Raw genomic sequence first — 12915 nt, forward strand, 5'->3', positions numbered from 1 at the left:
GTTCAGAGCTAAAATGAATATGTAAGATTTTTGTTCATCCCTTACTGCATATAACTACCAGCAAAACTATGAGAAAACAAGTTGCTGTAAAGAAAAGGAACGTAAACAACAGGAATTATTCCTAGCAGACTTTTTCCCTATTCAGAACAGAGCGTGTAATACAACTACTCAGAAAGGTTATTCAAGTTACTTATGTTAAGCAGGGCCAGCACACCAGCAGATTAAAATAAAGTATCTCAATAGGAACAGAAATAGTGGCCTTATAAACTAGAATAACTGCCTAGCGTGGAGGACTTTCTTGACTCAGATTTTATTGCAAAGTGTCACTCTTGAGATTCTTGCTTGCCATTGATTAGTGGCTTCAGGAAGAACATGAAACAAAACAAAAGCTATCCTACACATGCTCCATAATTTAAACAACTTTGTATGGTATTTTTACTTCCATGAGTCATCTGCAACTTGCAGGCAAACAAAGTTAAAACAGTCAAAAGCAAACTCCAACATCTATTCTTAAATTTTCAACTTCTGGCAACTGCAGGAAAAATCAAAATGGTTACATTTGTTATTATTAGATGTCTTCATTTGGCTTCGTTTCATATGCCAACATTCAATCACTGTGGTAAAACATAATATATCTGACGGAACGGTAACAGAGTAACTTACCCAATAAAATAATAAACCAGAAAGTACAGTGGGAGTAGTACAGTGGGAACAGAACAGTAAGCAGGGATAACAGACATAATGACTAGGAAGACAAAAATGAGATAAAGTTAAAAAAAAAAATCTAGTGATAAGCTGAAGTGTTCTCCTCTGCCTAGTAAACTAAGTATATGAATATTTTCCCTCCCATGAAAAAAAGTATACATATTTCTGTGTGTCTAGAAACACACACATATAAAGATTGGCCTGAGGACTTATATGTAAACGTTAAGGCTATATTCTTTTGTATCGTTGTTTTATTGCCACATGCTCTTGCTGCTACTGCCCAAGATTTAGGATGTCAGAAAGTCCTTTGCCGACATTAACTCCATTCTTCGATGCATTATGCAAAGCCTGCCTTTAGTGAAGTGGACTGGGAGCCTTGGGGAAAAGCCAGGCAGCGCTGGAGATCAAAGCTGCCTCTCCGGTGAAGAGGAAAGGTGTGCAGGCTCTCCCTAGCTCATCCGTGATCCCGGGAGGCGAGGTGACCGCCAGAGAGCCGTTCGGTCAGTCACCTCTTAGGTCAGCTCTAGAGAGAGTAAATAAGGGTCACATGGCGATTTGGGACTAGTGCGTCACCGAACCAGCTGTCTCCAGATATTTGGTCACTATTAATCCGGGTCACAGCGATGACCTACAAGCCAAGGGCCCCGACCCAGGCCCGTGGTTAGGATCTAATTTTGCCCCCGTCACACCTCCGCGCCTTCTCTGCGCCGACCCCGGACTTTCAGTGATTCCACCGCTCGCATCCCCTGCGCTTGGTGCAGAGAGACGGCTCCCCCGCCGGTTAACCCACAGGACACCAGCGTAACCCCTCACGGTCGGCAACGCGGCTGCCGCTACAGCTGCCAGCGGCCGCCGCCCGCGCCGGGCGGGCCGGGCCCGCTCCCCGCAGCCCGGGGGACCCCCGGCGCCCATTGGCTGCCTCTGGAAGGCCGGATCCCCCCTCAGCGGCCAATGGGGAGCGGGAGGAGCGCGGGCGCCCTTGGAGGTTGGCAAGGCCGCCCCGCCGCTGACATTGCCCGGCCCCTGCCCAGTGAACAAGGTCGCGGGAGGCGGCGCAGGGCCAGCACCCCCGCCCCGCCCCCGGGCCCCGAGGCTGCCCCGCGGCCTCCCCGGCCAGCTCGGCGCCCCTGGCGCTTCCCCCGCGGGGCTGGCGACGCGCCTGCTGCCCGCGGGGACGGCGCGGGGGGGGTGGGGGTGGAGGGAGGGAGGGAGGGGGGTAAGGGGGAAGCCCCGCCAACGGCTGTCACGAGCCGCCCCGCGCGGGGAACGTTCCGTTAGGGGCGGCGGGCGTGGCCTGCCGGAGCCCCGCCCCCCCGGGGACTGTAAATAGAGGCGGCACGTGAAGCCGCCTGCCACAGGCGAGGGGACAGCGCGAGTCCCACCGGCACTTACCGGATACCCACTCACACACCCATCCACCCACCGACCCGCTTACCTGCCACCCACCCACCCACCGACCGACCGACCGACCGACCGACGCCCCGGGAGCGATGAAGGCCGCCCGGATCGCCCTGCGCACCACCGCCCCCCTGGCTGGGGCCAGTGGCAGCAGCAGCCGCGGCCGGTTGCCGCGGGAAGTGGAGGAGTTTTCCCGCTTCTCCCCCTCCCCGCTCTCCATCAAGCAGTTGCTGGACTTCGGTGAGAGGCGGGACGAGCAGGGGAGGGGCGGGGCGGAGGGTCCGCTCGGCGGGGGACGGCTGCAAGCCCGTCGCTCGGAGGCGCGTCTCCCCCTGAGGGGCGAGCCCGGGGGCTGCGGCGGGAGCGGGGTGCGGGCGCGGCGCTGCTCGGGCCGGGGGAGGCGGCGATCCCCCCCCCCCGCCCGCCCGGAGGGGTCCTGGCTCTGCCCGCGCTGAAGGCGCTGCCGCCCCCTGGCCTGACTCCCCAGCGCCAGGGCGGAGGGAGGGGAGCGGCCCCTCGACCACCCCCGGCCTCAGGCACCCGCCGGCCAGTTGCCGGGCGACGGTGAGCTGTGACTGCCTCGGTCAAAGCTGGAGATCCGCTACAGCTCCATTTCGGTGGTGGTCACGGGATGGGGGGGGGCTGAGAGTTAAATCAGCTAAGGATGTTTTCGTGTTCTGTTAGCGGGGAGGAGTCATTAGTCTTGTCTTGCCGGAGCGTACAAGCTGTACCCAGATCCGATTACCGCTTTGGCAGCTGTAAAGTCTGTGCTCACGTGACATTTTCGGACGTCACCCCAAAGAAGCCCGTGTTTACGAAGGCTGGAGTGCTGCTTCTACAGGATTACAAATAAGTCCCGTGTCTAAATGGGAAATGTACAAGTATTCCTCCCAGAAACACGCTGCGTCTCACTGTCACGTAAACAACATTCAGCACAAACATATACTTAGGCTTAGGAGAACTGTCCAGTAATAATGCAGTGATTGTAAAGGAATATAGTCCTGAAGTCTGTGGAAAGACAGAGCGATTTGTAGTTGTACCTTGATACTTCTTAAACAAAATTTTTACTTTGGATTTATTCATAGGCTCAACTAATGGATGTGAGAGAACTTCTTTTGCATTTTTGCGCCAAGAACTTCCTGTGAGGTTTGCAAACATACTGAGAGAAATTGAACTTCTTCCTGATAAACTACTAGGCACTCCATCAGTACAATTAGTAAAAAGCTGGTAAGTAAGAACTACTGGAATTCAGCCTGTAAAATAACATAGCTTTGACAACTTGGTTGTCATAGACTTTTTTGAATAGTAGAAGACAATGACAAAGTACACTAGAAATGTAGTTCCTTCATCCAAGCTGAATTGCAAGTTGTTATACACTGTCCTTTTTTAGCATACTAAAATTAAATTGAAAAACAACATAGTTATTTTTAAATAGTTTGGGGTTTTTTTTAAAACAGTTTGGAATCGTGAGATTTGCTCTACCAGCTTTCTCTTTAAGAAGGGAGAGAAGAAAATGTTTTCTGTTTTCACATAGCATTACAGACCCTCAGAGCTACACAAAAATAGGAAAGCAAGCTATATACTTGTTTGGGTCTCTCACTGATGGAATTACTAACAGAGCTTCCGTTCCACAGCATATTGCCTTGGCTTGTGCAGCAAGTGTTTGGAATTCAGTTAACATAATCTCTGCAGTTCACACAGTGGTTGAATCTGATCTAACCTTGCTTTACTGGCACAGTTGCAGCACTTGCAAGGATGGCTGACATAAAGGGCAAATCTGGCAAACAGGTGTGCCTTTGCAGCATGCGTCAAGGCTGTCAGATGTTAGCACAAGAGGCTCAAGTACTTAGCTTGTGCCGAAGCTGATCAGATTTGGAAAAATTTTGCTTAGGTGGCTTCCTGATCAGTATTGTCATTTGGACCTTCTTTTGAAACACCTCTCTTCTCAAGAATTGTAAGGGGATACTACATACCTAAAGTGAGGGTTTAGATTCCTTTCTGGGTGGCAGGCACAAGAAAGGACTTTGAAAACTTACAGGGTTCAGGCAGTCAGGAAGTGTCCATCTGTGATTCTGTACTTGGATGGAACTTTGATACTTCAAAAATACTTCAAACTTCTAGCTGACTTGTTAAGAGTAATGATTTGTACAAGAAAGTATTTTTCCTGTTCTAGGCTAATAAGAATCAAACTAATAGCATATATTTCTTGTGTTCTTTTTTAATAGGTACATCCAAAGCCTAATGGAGCTGGTTGAGTTCCATCAGAAAAGCCCAGAAGACCAAAAAGTCTTATCTGAGTAAGCTTTTAATTTGTTTCTTTGAACTTTTGATCTCGCATTCCACTTTTCACAATGTAGTCAGTTTAGAATGACAGCTGTCATGAGCTGAATTTGATAATCTAGCATGAGGTGCTGTGCATAGAGCAAGCTGGTTTAAATCCGATCATGTTTAGCAATGTTGCAAATAAATATGACCCGTTGCACCTTGGTTTCAAGGCCATACTACCCCTTGAATGGTCATGACAGAGAAATATCAACAAAAATTATCTGTGATGTCACATCCCTGCTTCTTTCCAAGATGTCAGCTAGGTGTCTTTTTCCCTTCCTCCCATTCTCCTCTGCTCAAACTATTATGAGTGAGTAAACAGGCAGTGAATTTGACATGGCTAATGATTACACCTTTTGGATTAAAAATATCAAACTCTTCTGGTTTAGGTCAGTGAGGGATTACTTTTAAAAGAATGAAAAAATAGACTGTACTTTAATGTTAAGGTTGTTATGCACTTATCTGTGCTGCTGATGGATTAGATAATGACATTGTACAAAGCTTGCCTCCATGTAGTCTTAGAATAATGTTCTAAAAAGATCTCTTTTTGACCTAGCTTTATAGATACATTAATTAGAGTCCGAAACAGACATCATGATGTGGTTCCTACAATGGCACAAGGAGTAATTGAATACAAAGACACTTATAAAGTAGATCCTGTCACCAATCAAAACATTCAGTATTTTTTGGATCGTTTTTACATGAGCCGTATTTCTACACGGATGCTAATGAACCAACACAGTAAGTAGAAATTTTTACCTGAGGAAAAACTTCAACCTAGTGAGAAACATGTTAATGTAAACATTTCTTAAAACCATTGGAGATCTGCCTCGGATAATTTTGTGTGACACTGAAAAGTTAGAAACTGAGTGTATGGCTTACGAAAGTAATGGGAAAACTTGTTTTCTGGACTACAGACTAATTGTATTGTCTTGTGTGGAATATGTAGGGATCTCGTTCTTTACATCTGAAAAGCCTTTAGATGTTGAACTACAGAAAAGCCAACATAGTTTGCTGGCAGTAGAAAGAGTTTTTAACTCACAAAAGGCAGAAACAACACTCAGTATTTTATATGTGATTATGTGTTGTGATCACACTGAATTATTTTAAATTTAAGGCTTCTTTATCATACAGTATTTGGGATTAAATACCGTATGGTTTTCATTTCAAACAGCCCTTCTTTTTGATGATAAATCTGGCTCAGGGCACCCAAGGCACATTGGAAGTATTGATCCTTGTTGTGACGTTGTTGAAGTAGTGAATGGTACGTATTCTCAGAGCCTTAACATTTCTCTTAGTGATCAGTATTTACATCTTATTGCAAGCAATTAGGGTAACCAACATGTGTTGTATAGGATGCTGACTGTTTTTTGTTGAAATAGCTGAAAGCAGTCTATCAAAACATGAGCTTTTATAGGACAGAATTTAAAATACAAAGCACCACTTAGAAATGTGTTGGAATAAGGCCTAGCAAGTGACAGATGAGGTGGGAGTTAAAGTTGTCTGTGGTGTTGAGATCGGCCTTACCTACTGATAGATAACAGATGTGTCTGTTTTACCAAATTATCACATTGTTCTGAAGATTTGCCCATGCTGCTGTAATTGCCTATTTGTTCTCAGTTTTTACTGCACATAGTGGATGCAATGTTATCATTCCTTTGAGACACAGGCTTAGAGTGTTCCACACCTTAGCAGTTACTGCAGTTAAAAATCATATTTTGCCATGCGTTAGAATGAATTTCTACAGTTTTTGATACTACGCTTCACATATTTTATTTCAATAAATATTTCAGATGCTTTTGAAAGTTCCAAGATGTTGTGTGACCAGTATTACTTAACATCTCCAGAACTGAAACTTAATCAAGTGAATGGTAAGATGAGAGCTTTTACATCTGTCTTCCTATTGGTAGCCAAACTGCAGCTTTTACTGAATCAAAAGGCTCCCATTTCTATAGCCATAATGGTACATACCAGTTGATCTGTCTTCGGCTAGTTCCTCTTTGTTTTCTGTTACAGGCACCTCATTTAATCTCCTGTGTCAGAACCCAAATGTCATTGTATCTTAAACACTAGATTTCCTGAGGTAACATTTAGGAATTTGAGAGAAGCAAGACTAACCTGTACTTTAAGTAACATGATAAGTTGCTAGAGAGGAGCTCTGTCTCTGGGATGAGGAAGTGGGGCTATTGACTGACATACTGGTTCTGGTCTAAGCTGCCTGCATGTGTCTGACCTCAGGCAGTCTGCTTAACCTCTGAAATCCTTTAATTATAAAAGGGAATTAATACTTGATTTTTTTCAGTTTATTTGAAACAAAACTGTTATTAAGCAAGTGGCAATTACAATCTAAACACTGTCAGGAGTGCATAAAGTTGTTTGCTCATTTTGGGGGGAAAAAAAAACCTGAAACTCGGTTTATTTTGTTTGTTTTGGCATACAGCTTGCTTATTTTACAATTTGGATACAATACAGAAAAATTTCATCACCCTTTTAAATCTTGCTTGTATTTTTCCGTTCCTCTAGGAAAATTTCCAGGAGAGCCAATTAACATTGTATATGTCCCATCTCATCTTTTTCACATGCTTTTTGAGCTCTTCAAGGTAAGTCAGTACAAACTTGTTTCTTCCTTTAGTAGTCTGAGCTGGAGTCAATACTTAAAATCGCTAGCTACGTCTGAATGAAGTAAAGCTCTGCATAGGACAGTGAGATTTCTAAAATTTTCTTATTTGGGGAAATAGCTTTGGCAGTTGGGAAAGGAATGATTGCAGTTTGTAGGAGAGTATTTGGATGCTTTTGTGTGGTGGTAAATGGGACAGGGTAAGGGAGAGAGAGTAAAAGTGGGACATGGGCTTGTGACCACTGCTAGTCTTCTGCTTTTAGTGGTTACATCTGTGGTGCAGGTTTGCTCTGGTGCCTTTTCTGTGGAGTGGGTGATAACATCTTGAAGTAGTGAATGGGGCTGAACTAATGTGCTGCCAACATGGGGTGCAGAATTCTGGCAGCCTTTAGCAACTCCTGAACTCTGCTCTTCTCCAGAAACCTGGATACTTCTAAGGGACTTATGTTAATTAATTTACATTGGCTGAGTTATGTTGGGCAAGAACAGTGGTAATCTTTCATGCATAGAAGAGTCTTGGCTATGCTTAGTCACTTTTAGGTGTGAGGCCTCCTCTGCTCCTATTAACGCTAAATTGCTAAGTGTGTTGCTTAGGAACTAGGCACTGATAGGAATAGAGGGTAATGGTGCTCAGCCTCTGCGTAACACGGGTATGATTTTAAGTACGTAGATCCAACACTCTGATAATGGTAACCTTCTTTTCCATAGAATTCAATGAGGGCAACTGTTGAATTCCAAGAAAACAGTCCTTCCCTTTCTCCAGTTGAAGTGACAGTTGTTCTAGGACAAGAAGACCTGGCAATTAAGGTATTTTGTTGGCCTACTACAATATGGGCTTAATGTAATCTTTATGATTGCATATGCTGCAGCAAATTCTATTAAAACAACTTCCAGCCTCTGACAACAGATTAAAGATACTATGCATGAGCATTCTGTTGATAGCCTCCATTTAGCACAGTTATCTAACTGAAAAATAATATGCTGCAAAACAAATGTTTGCATTTATTACTATTGGGAAGGTTTGTTCAAGTAACAGCATTTTAAATACCATTCTTAGTACGTGATTGTAGTTAACTTTATTCTCTCTTAAATCAGATCTCAGACAGAGGAGGCGGTGTTCCAGTAAGAAAAATTGAGCGGCTGTTTAGCTATATGTATTCCACAGCACCAAGGCCGAGGATGGATGATGGTCGAAATACCCCTCTTGTAAGATATTTTCAATACTCATGTTGCTGATAAGGTTGCTGTAACTGTTGAACAGATTGGTAGGTTAATAAATAAGGAAACACTGTGTCCACCCTACTGCTTTGTGGGGTATGCAAAGATTATTGAGCCTCATAAATATGAACTAACATTTTCTGAAACAGATTTTTAATATCTAGCTTAGTGGACAAAAATATGCTCTTAAAGATATAAACAAAGAAGAACATTCCAACCTGAATCTAACCCTGTTTTTTTTCTTATACTGCAATGACAGTAATTTACTTGGTCTTCACTCCCACTCAGTCCTCAAACTTATTATAAACTATGCTGTCTTTATGGAGGCAAGCACAACTGGAATAGGCTTAGACTATTGTTTATCTACCAGTAGCAAATTCCTTTTACTAATCAAGCTGTACTTGCAAAATTGGGGGAGGGGAAATACAGAAATGTAATGTGTGAAAGTGGGATATGTATATAAACCCTCCTTCTTCCATGGAGATTTGTTGGGTTTTTTTTATTTTCTTGTGGTTTGGGGTTTTTTAATAGTCAGTTTCAATATTCTGTATGAAACTGAGTAGAGATTTCTGTTTTCTTTTAAGAGAAGAGGAAGTGCAAAGGACTTTAACAGTTTAAAATCTCTGAACACTCGCCAGCTATTTAATTTTAAATCATAAGAGCTAGGAAAAAAATAAATTAATTTTGTCTTGTACTTTATTTTTAGGCTGGCTTTGGGTATGGCTTGCCAATTTCTCGTCTGTATGCCAAATACTTTCAAGGAGATCTAAATCTCTACTCCATATGTGGTTATGGAACAGATGCTATTATCTACTTGAAGGTATGTATTTTGATTTGGTTAAATAAAAGATAACTACCATTAATGCAGTGACGTAACTACTCGGTATCATTTTAAGGTAAACAAACTCCCTGCTCATGAGTAGAAAAGCTCCCATTTTTATTAAGAAATGCCAGTAAGATTTGTAACTGGTATCTAGAATTAAAAAGGTCACTTGGCTTTAACTAGTCTACTTGAAAAACTACTAGCAAGAGCCCTGCTTGTTTTTAGATTGTATTAATATTTGTTATCTGCTGGTTCATGGAATACAAAGTACCAGGAGAAAGTGAAGTAACAGAAAGGTGTGAGCAACACATCCGGTTTCTTTACTGTTGTTTCTCTACTCTGACAACCAGAAAGTCTGTATAAACTAATACTTAAAGACTCTAGTATCTGATCCTATTCAACATCTGCTATGTAGCCCATATATGGGATTCAGATACCAGTAATCTTGAATACCTGGCATATAGCATGCACTGCTGTTTTTATAAAAAGTAACCTGGAAAAAAGGGCTACATATTCTTGTCTACTTTCTGTGCTTACTCGTGGGAAAAACTTGTTTTGAATTTCTTCTAGTAAACCAAAAACATAGTTCCAAGCACACCGAAGCACAACCAGAGAAGCAGTACAAAAGGAGGAGACAGTTTGACTATATATGTGTTACATCTGTATTTAACAATTTCCCAATACAATGTGAATTTTTTTTTAGCTGCAAAATATGGAAGTAGGAAAGGAACATATTTTAAAATTTCTCTGGAGTTTGGTAAATGAAAGTTCTTTTCCATGTCTTCCAGGACAATCTTGAAACCAGGTTACAGGGTAACTCTTCAGGCCTATAAAAAATGCATAAATATGATTTGATGTTACTGCATTTGTACTGCCCAATTATCCAAAGCAAACATAGATACTGAAGCAGATAAACTACTGCATCTATTGTGTAAATAACTTTGTTTTGTATTGTCACTGGCTTAACACTTGAAACATACTGCATGAATTTTTGAAAAGTGGCATTATTGAGAGGTAGAAACCAAGTAACATTTTTTCCTTCTTGATTTTAGGCCCTATCAACAGAATCAGTAGAAAAACTCCCAGTTTTTAACAAATCAGCTTCCAAGCATTACCAGGCTACCTCAGAGGCAGATGACTGGTGTGTCCCAAGCAAAGACCCAAGGGATGTATCAAAGCAGAGTGCAGCTCTCTGAAGAGAAGTTGGGATCGAGGCACCCATGGGGATCAAGCTGGCTTCTCAAAGACTAGTGTTTGGAAGTACTCATCTACCTCCAAACAAACAAATTCTTCAGTTTCAGGACTGGCAGAAGAGAAAGACGACAAGGCTGTTATAGCCTAGGCTGTATGCACTGAATGTGAAATCTTGCTGTGGACTTCAGATGAGGAAAATAGCGCATATGTCTTTAAAGAAGAGATGTGTATAGAGGAAAATCAGACTATTTTTCATATGATCAAAGACTTGAAGTGGTAGAGGTGTGCAATTTTTTTGAGTCCTGTTTAATGCTTGAATTCTGAATACTGATAAATGTCAGTTATGCTGGTGTATATTTTTCTCCTAGAATAGTTATCAGCGGTTCATCTTATTACAGAACTTCTCAGGTAATAGATAACACCTGTAATTTATAGCTGTATAGCTCATTTGGAAAAGATCCACTTAACATGGCAGTCTTGTAGCAAGATACAAACAGCATTCACATACAGCCTGACTGGAAGGGAGGGAGCCCTGGGAGGTAGGGAGAAAGTGTTTTCCATATATATAAGGAAGTCCTGTTTAAGAAAAAACTCTATTCCCGTAATAATTCTTATGTGATGCCTTGCTGTGTGAGTTACATTGCTAGATTTTTTTTAAGTTAAGCTGTTCCTGGAAAAACTAGCCAAGTAAGGCTCCTATGCATAAGGTAACTAACAAAGAAATCAGGATATTTTTGAAAGCTACTGGAAAGAAATGGAAAGCTACTGGTTATAGCAGCTATAAGGTTAGGCTACATCTAGCCTACATCTCCACACTCCAGAAAGCATGTGCCATGTAAGTCTGTTAGGATTTTCCAAGAACTGAAGTCAGACATGCAAGTTGAATGGAAAGGTTTTGGTGATCTGTATTATGTAAGCATGACGTGGGAAACAGCATGTTTAAAACATGGTCTCATGGTTCGTTTTTGTTGTGCTGTTAGAAGATTAGTGGCTCAGTACACTAAACCAAGATCTGCCTGTCGTCTTTGTCAAATTTGTATTGGACCATGCCAGCTCAAAGAGGTACATGGGGGTTCTACACCCTGAAAGCTGTGATGAGCACTGAAGGTCTGTTTGAAAGGTTTTCAGGAAGAGTGGTCTTGGAACCAGAATTTCATTCTAAGAACTGTTCATTGCAATGGAAAGGGCTTAGGAAATGAGAAGTTTCAAAATATGAACAGCACTGAAAATGATAGAGTAACTTCTATGAACAGCAAAATAATGGGGAGTTGTCACAGGAACAGTGCCAGAGGGAGAGAGCTGTTGGGAAAAATAGTTCATTCCCAATAAGCTTCTTCCTTCCCCATTTTTCTACATTTTCCCCCTTACAAGCAAGGTAAACTTAATGACAGAATAGAAGTTAAACTATTGGACATTGCCAAACTGGCCTGTCAAAGTTCATCAGGGCTGTATAATATTACTTGATTTTTTTTTTTTTTTAACTAATTAGCATATTGGCTTAAGTGTCTATGATCCTTTGCAAGAAGTTGCAAGTACAGTATTTAAAGCATCCTGCTCAGCTGTATGGCAGTTTTCTAAAACAGATTTGTACTTGTTGGACAGAAAGCCACTCCATACTCTACTGTGAATATCAAATATTTTTTAGTAGGAACAAGAGAAAACTGGAACTACCTTTGTGTTCTAGAAGTCCTGTTGGGATAGATTCCTCCATCAAAAATAAAAATGTATATTTCATTTCTTAAAAAATAAATTTAGAAGTATTGGTGATAACTGCTGAGCATAGTGACTTCAGTACTGCGTCAAGGCTGGTTTTATCCCAGTGAATAAGCTGCAGTCACCAGATCATGTATCTGAGCTAAGCTCAGTGAATGAAATGGATAATAAAAGTAAAATATATTTGTCTAGAATATACAGGTGTGAAAAAGCTGCCTTCACTGCCATAATACACTTGAGTATTGAATACAAGGTTACAAAAACATACCTAGGTAGTTGTTGTCAAGTAAACACAAATTATACCTCTCTGTCTGCACCTGGTAATGCTTGAACATGAGTTGTGATCTCATGGTATACTGTACATCTGTAACATAGCTGCAGCTCCTCCAGGTAGGAGCTGTAACTTCTGTCTCAAAGCAGCTGAAGCACACGGTTCCTGTAAACTTATCTGTAATGTTGCTTGCAGAGAGAAGCTGCAGAACACATTCAGGATGCAGACAGAGGTATATATGGCACTTAAGGAACCCATGGGGAATCTCAAGTATTAAAAATTACTTAAGGGCTGTCTACCTAGATAATAGAGGACCTCTTTCAGCATTTACTGAATTTTTATTCCTGAAAGTAAAGCTGTAGTATTAAGCCTTTTACTTGGATGTAGATGTTTAAATAATTTTATAATAAAATCTTCTAAATGGTTGTCTAGTATCTATTTTCTTTTAAGAAGTCTAGTGCAAGCAATGGCCTTTTTTATTTTAAGTCTTATCAAGCAGAGTTGAGCAAAGCAACTTTCATACTGTGTCAAATAGATGTAGCAGGGGAGAGAAACACTGAAACAGTCTGCTTACCCTTAATGTTGCATCTGCTGAGAGTTTACATAGTGCCTAAAATCAGTGCATCACCTCACATGTCACCTTTTTAATTA

At 41.8% G+C, this 12915-nt stretch overlaps 1 protein-coding gene and 1 long non-coding RNA gene across 2 annotated transcripts; one reads left to right on the forward strand and one right to left on the reverse strand.

The window, feature by feature from the left end:
* Positions 1-938: 938 nt before the first annotated feature.
* Positions 939-1838, reverse strand: LOC128148309 (uncharacterized). The gene is made up of 2 exons (XR_008237250.1): positions 1395-1838; positions 939-1228 (listed from the first exon to the last, which is right to left on the reverse strand). It is a non-coding gene; the product is annotated as an uncharacterized LOC128148309 (long non-coding RNA).
* Positions 1839-2107: 269 nt separating this feature from the next.
* Positions 2108-12689, forward strand: PDK4 (pyruvate dehydrogenase kinase 4). Its single transcript, XM_052801978.1, has 11 exons — positions 2108-2343; positions 3189-3330; positions 4329-4400; positions 4985-5169; positions 5603-5692; positions 6222-6299; positions 6952-7028; positions 7754-7852; positions 8141-8251; positions 8970-9083; positions 10139-12689. Exons 1-11 carry the CDS (start codon positions 2196-2198, stop codon positions 10280-10282), a joined length of 1260 nt encoding a protein of 419 aa, XP_052657938.1. The 5' UTR covers positions 2108-2195; the 3' UTR covers positions 10283-12689.
* Positions 12690-12915: the final 226 nt, after the last annotated feature.

The sequence above is a fragment of the Harpia harpyja genome, chromosome 1, assembly GCF_026419915.1.
Source record: "Harpia harpyja isolate bHarHar1 chromosome 1, bHarHar1 primary haplotype, whole genome shotgun sequence".
NCBI classification, from domain to species: Eukaryota; Metazoa; Chordata; class Aves; order Accipitriformes; family Accipitridae; genus Harpia; species Harpia harpyja.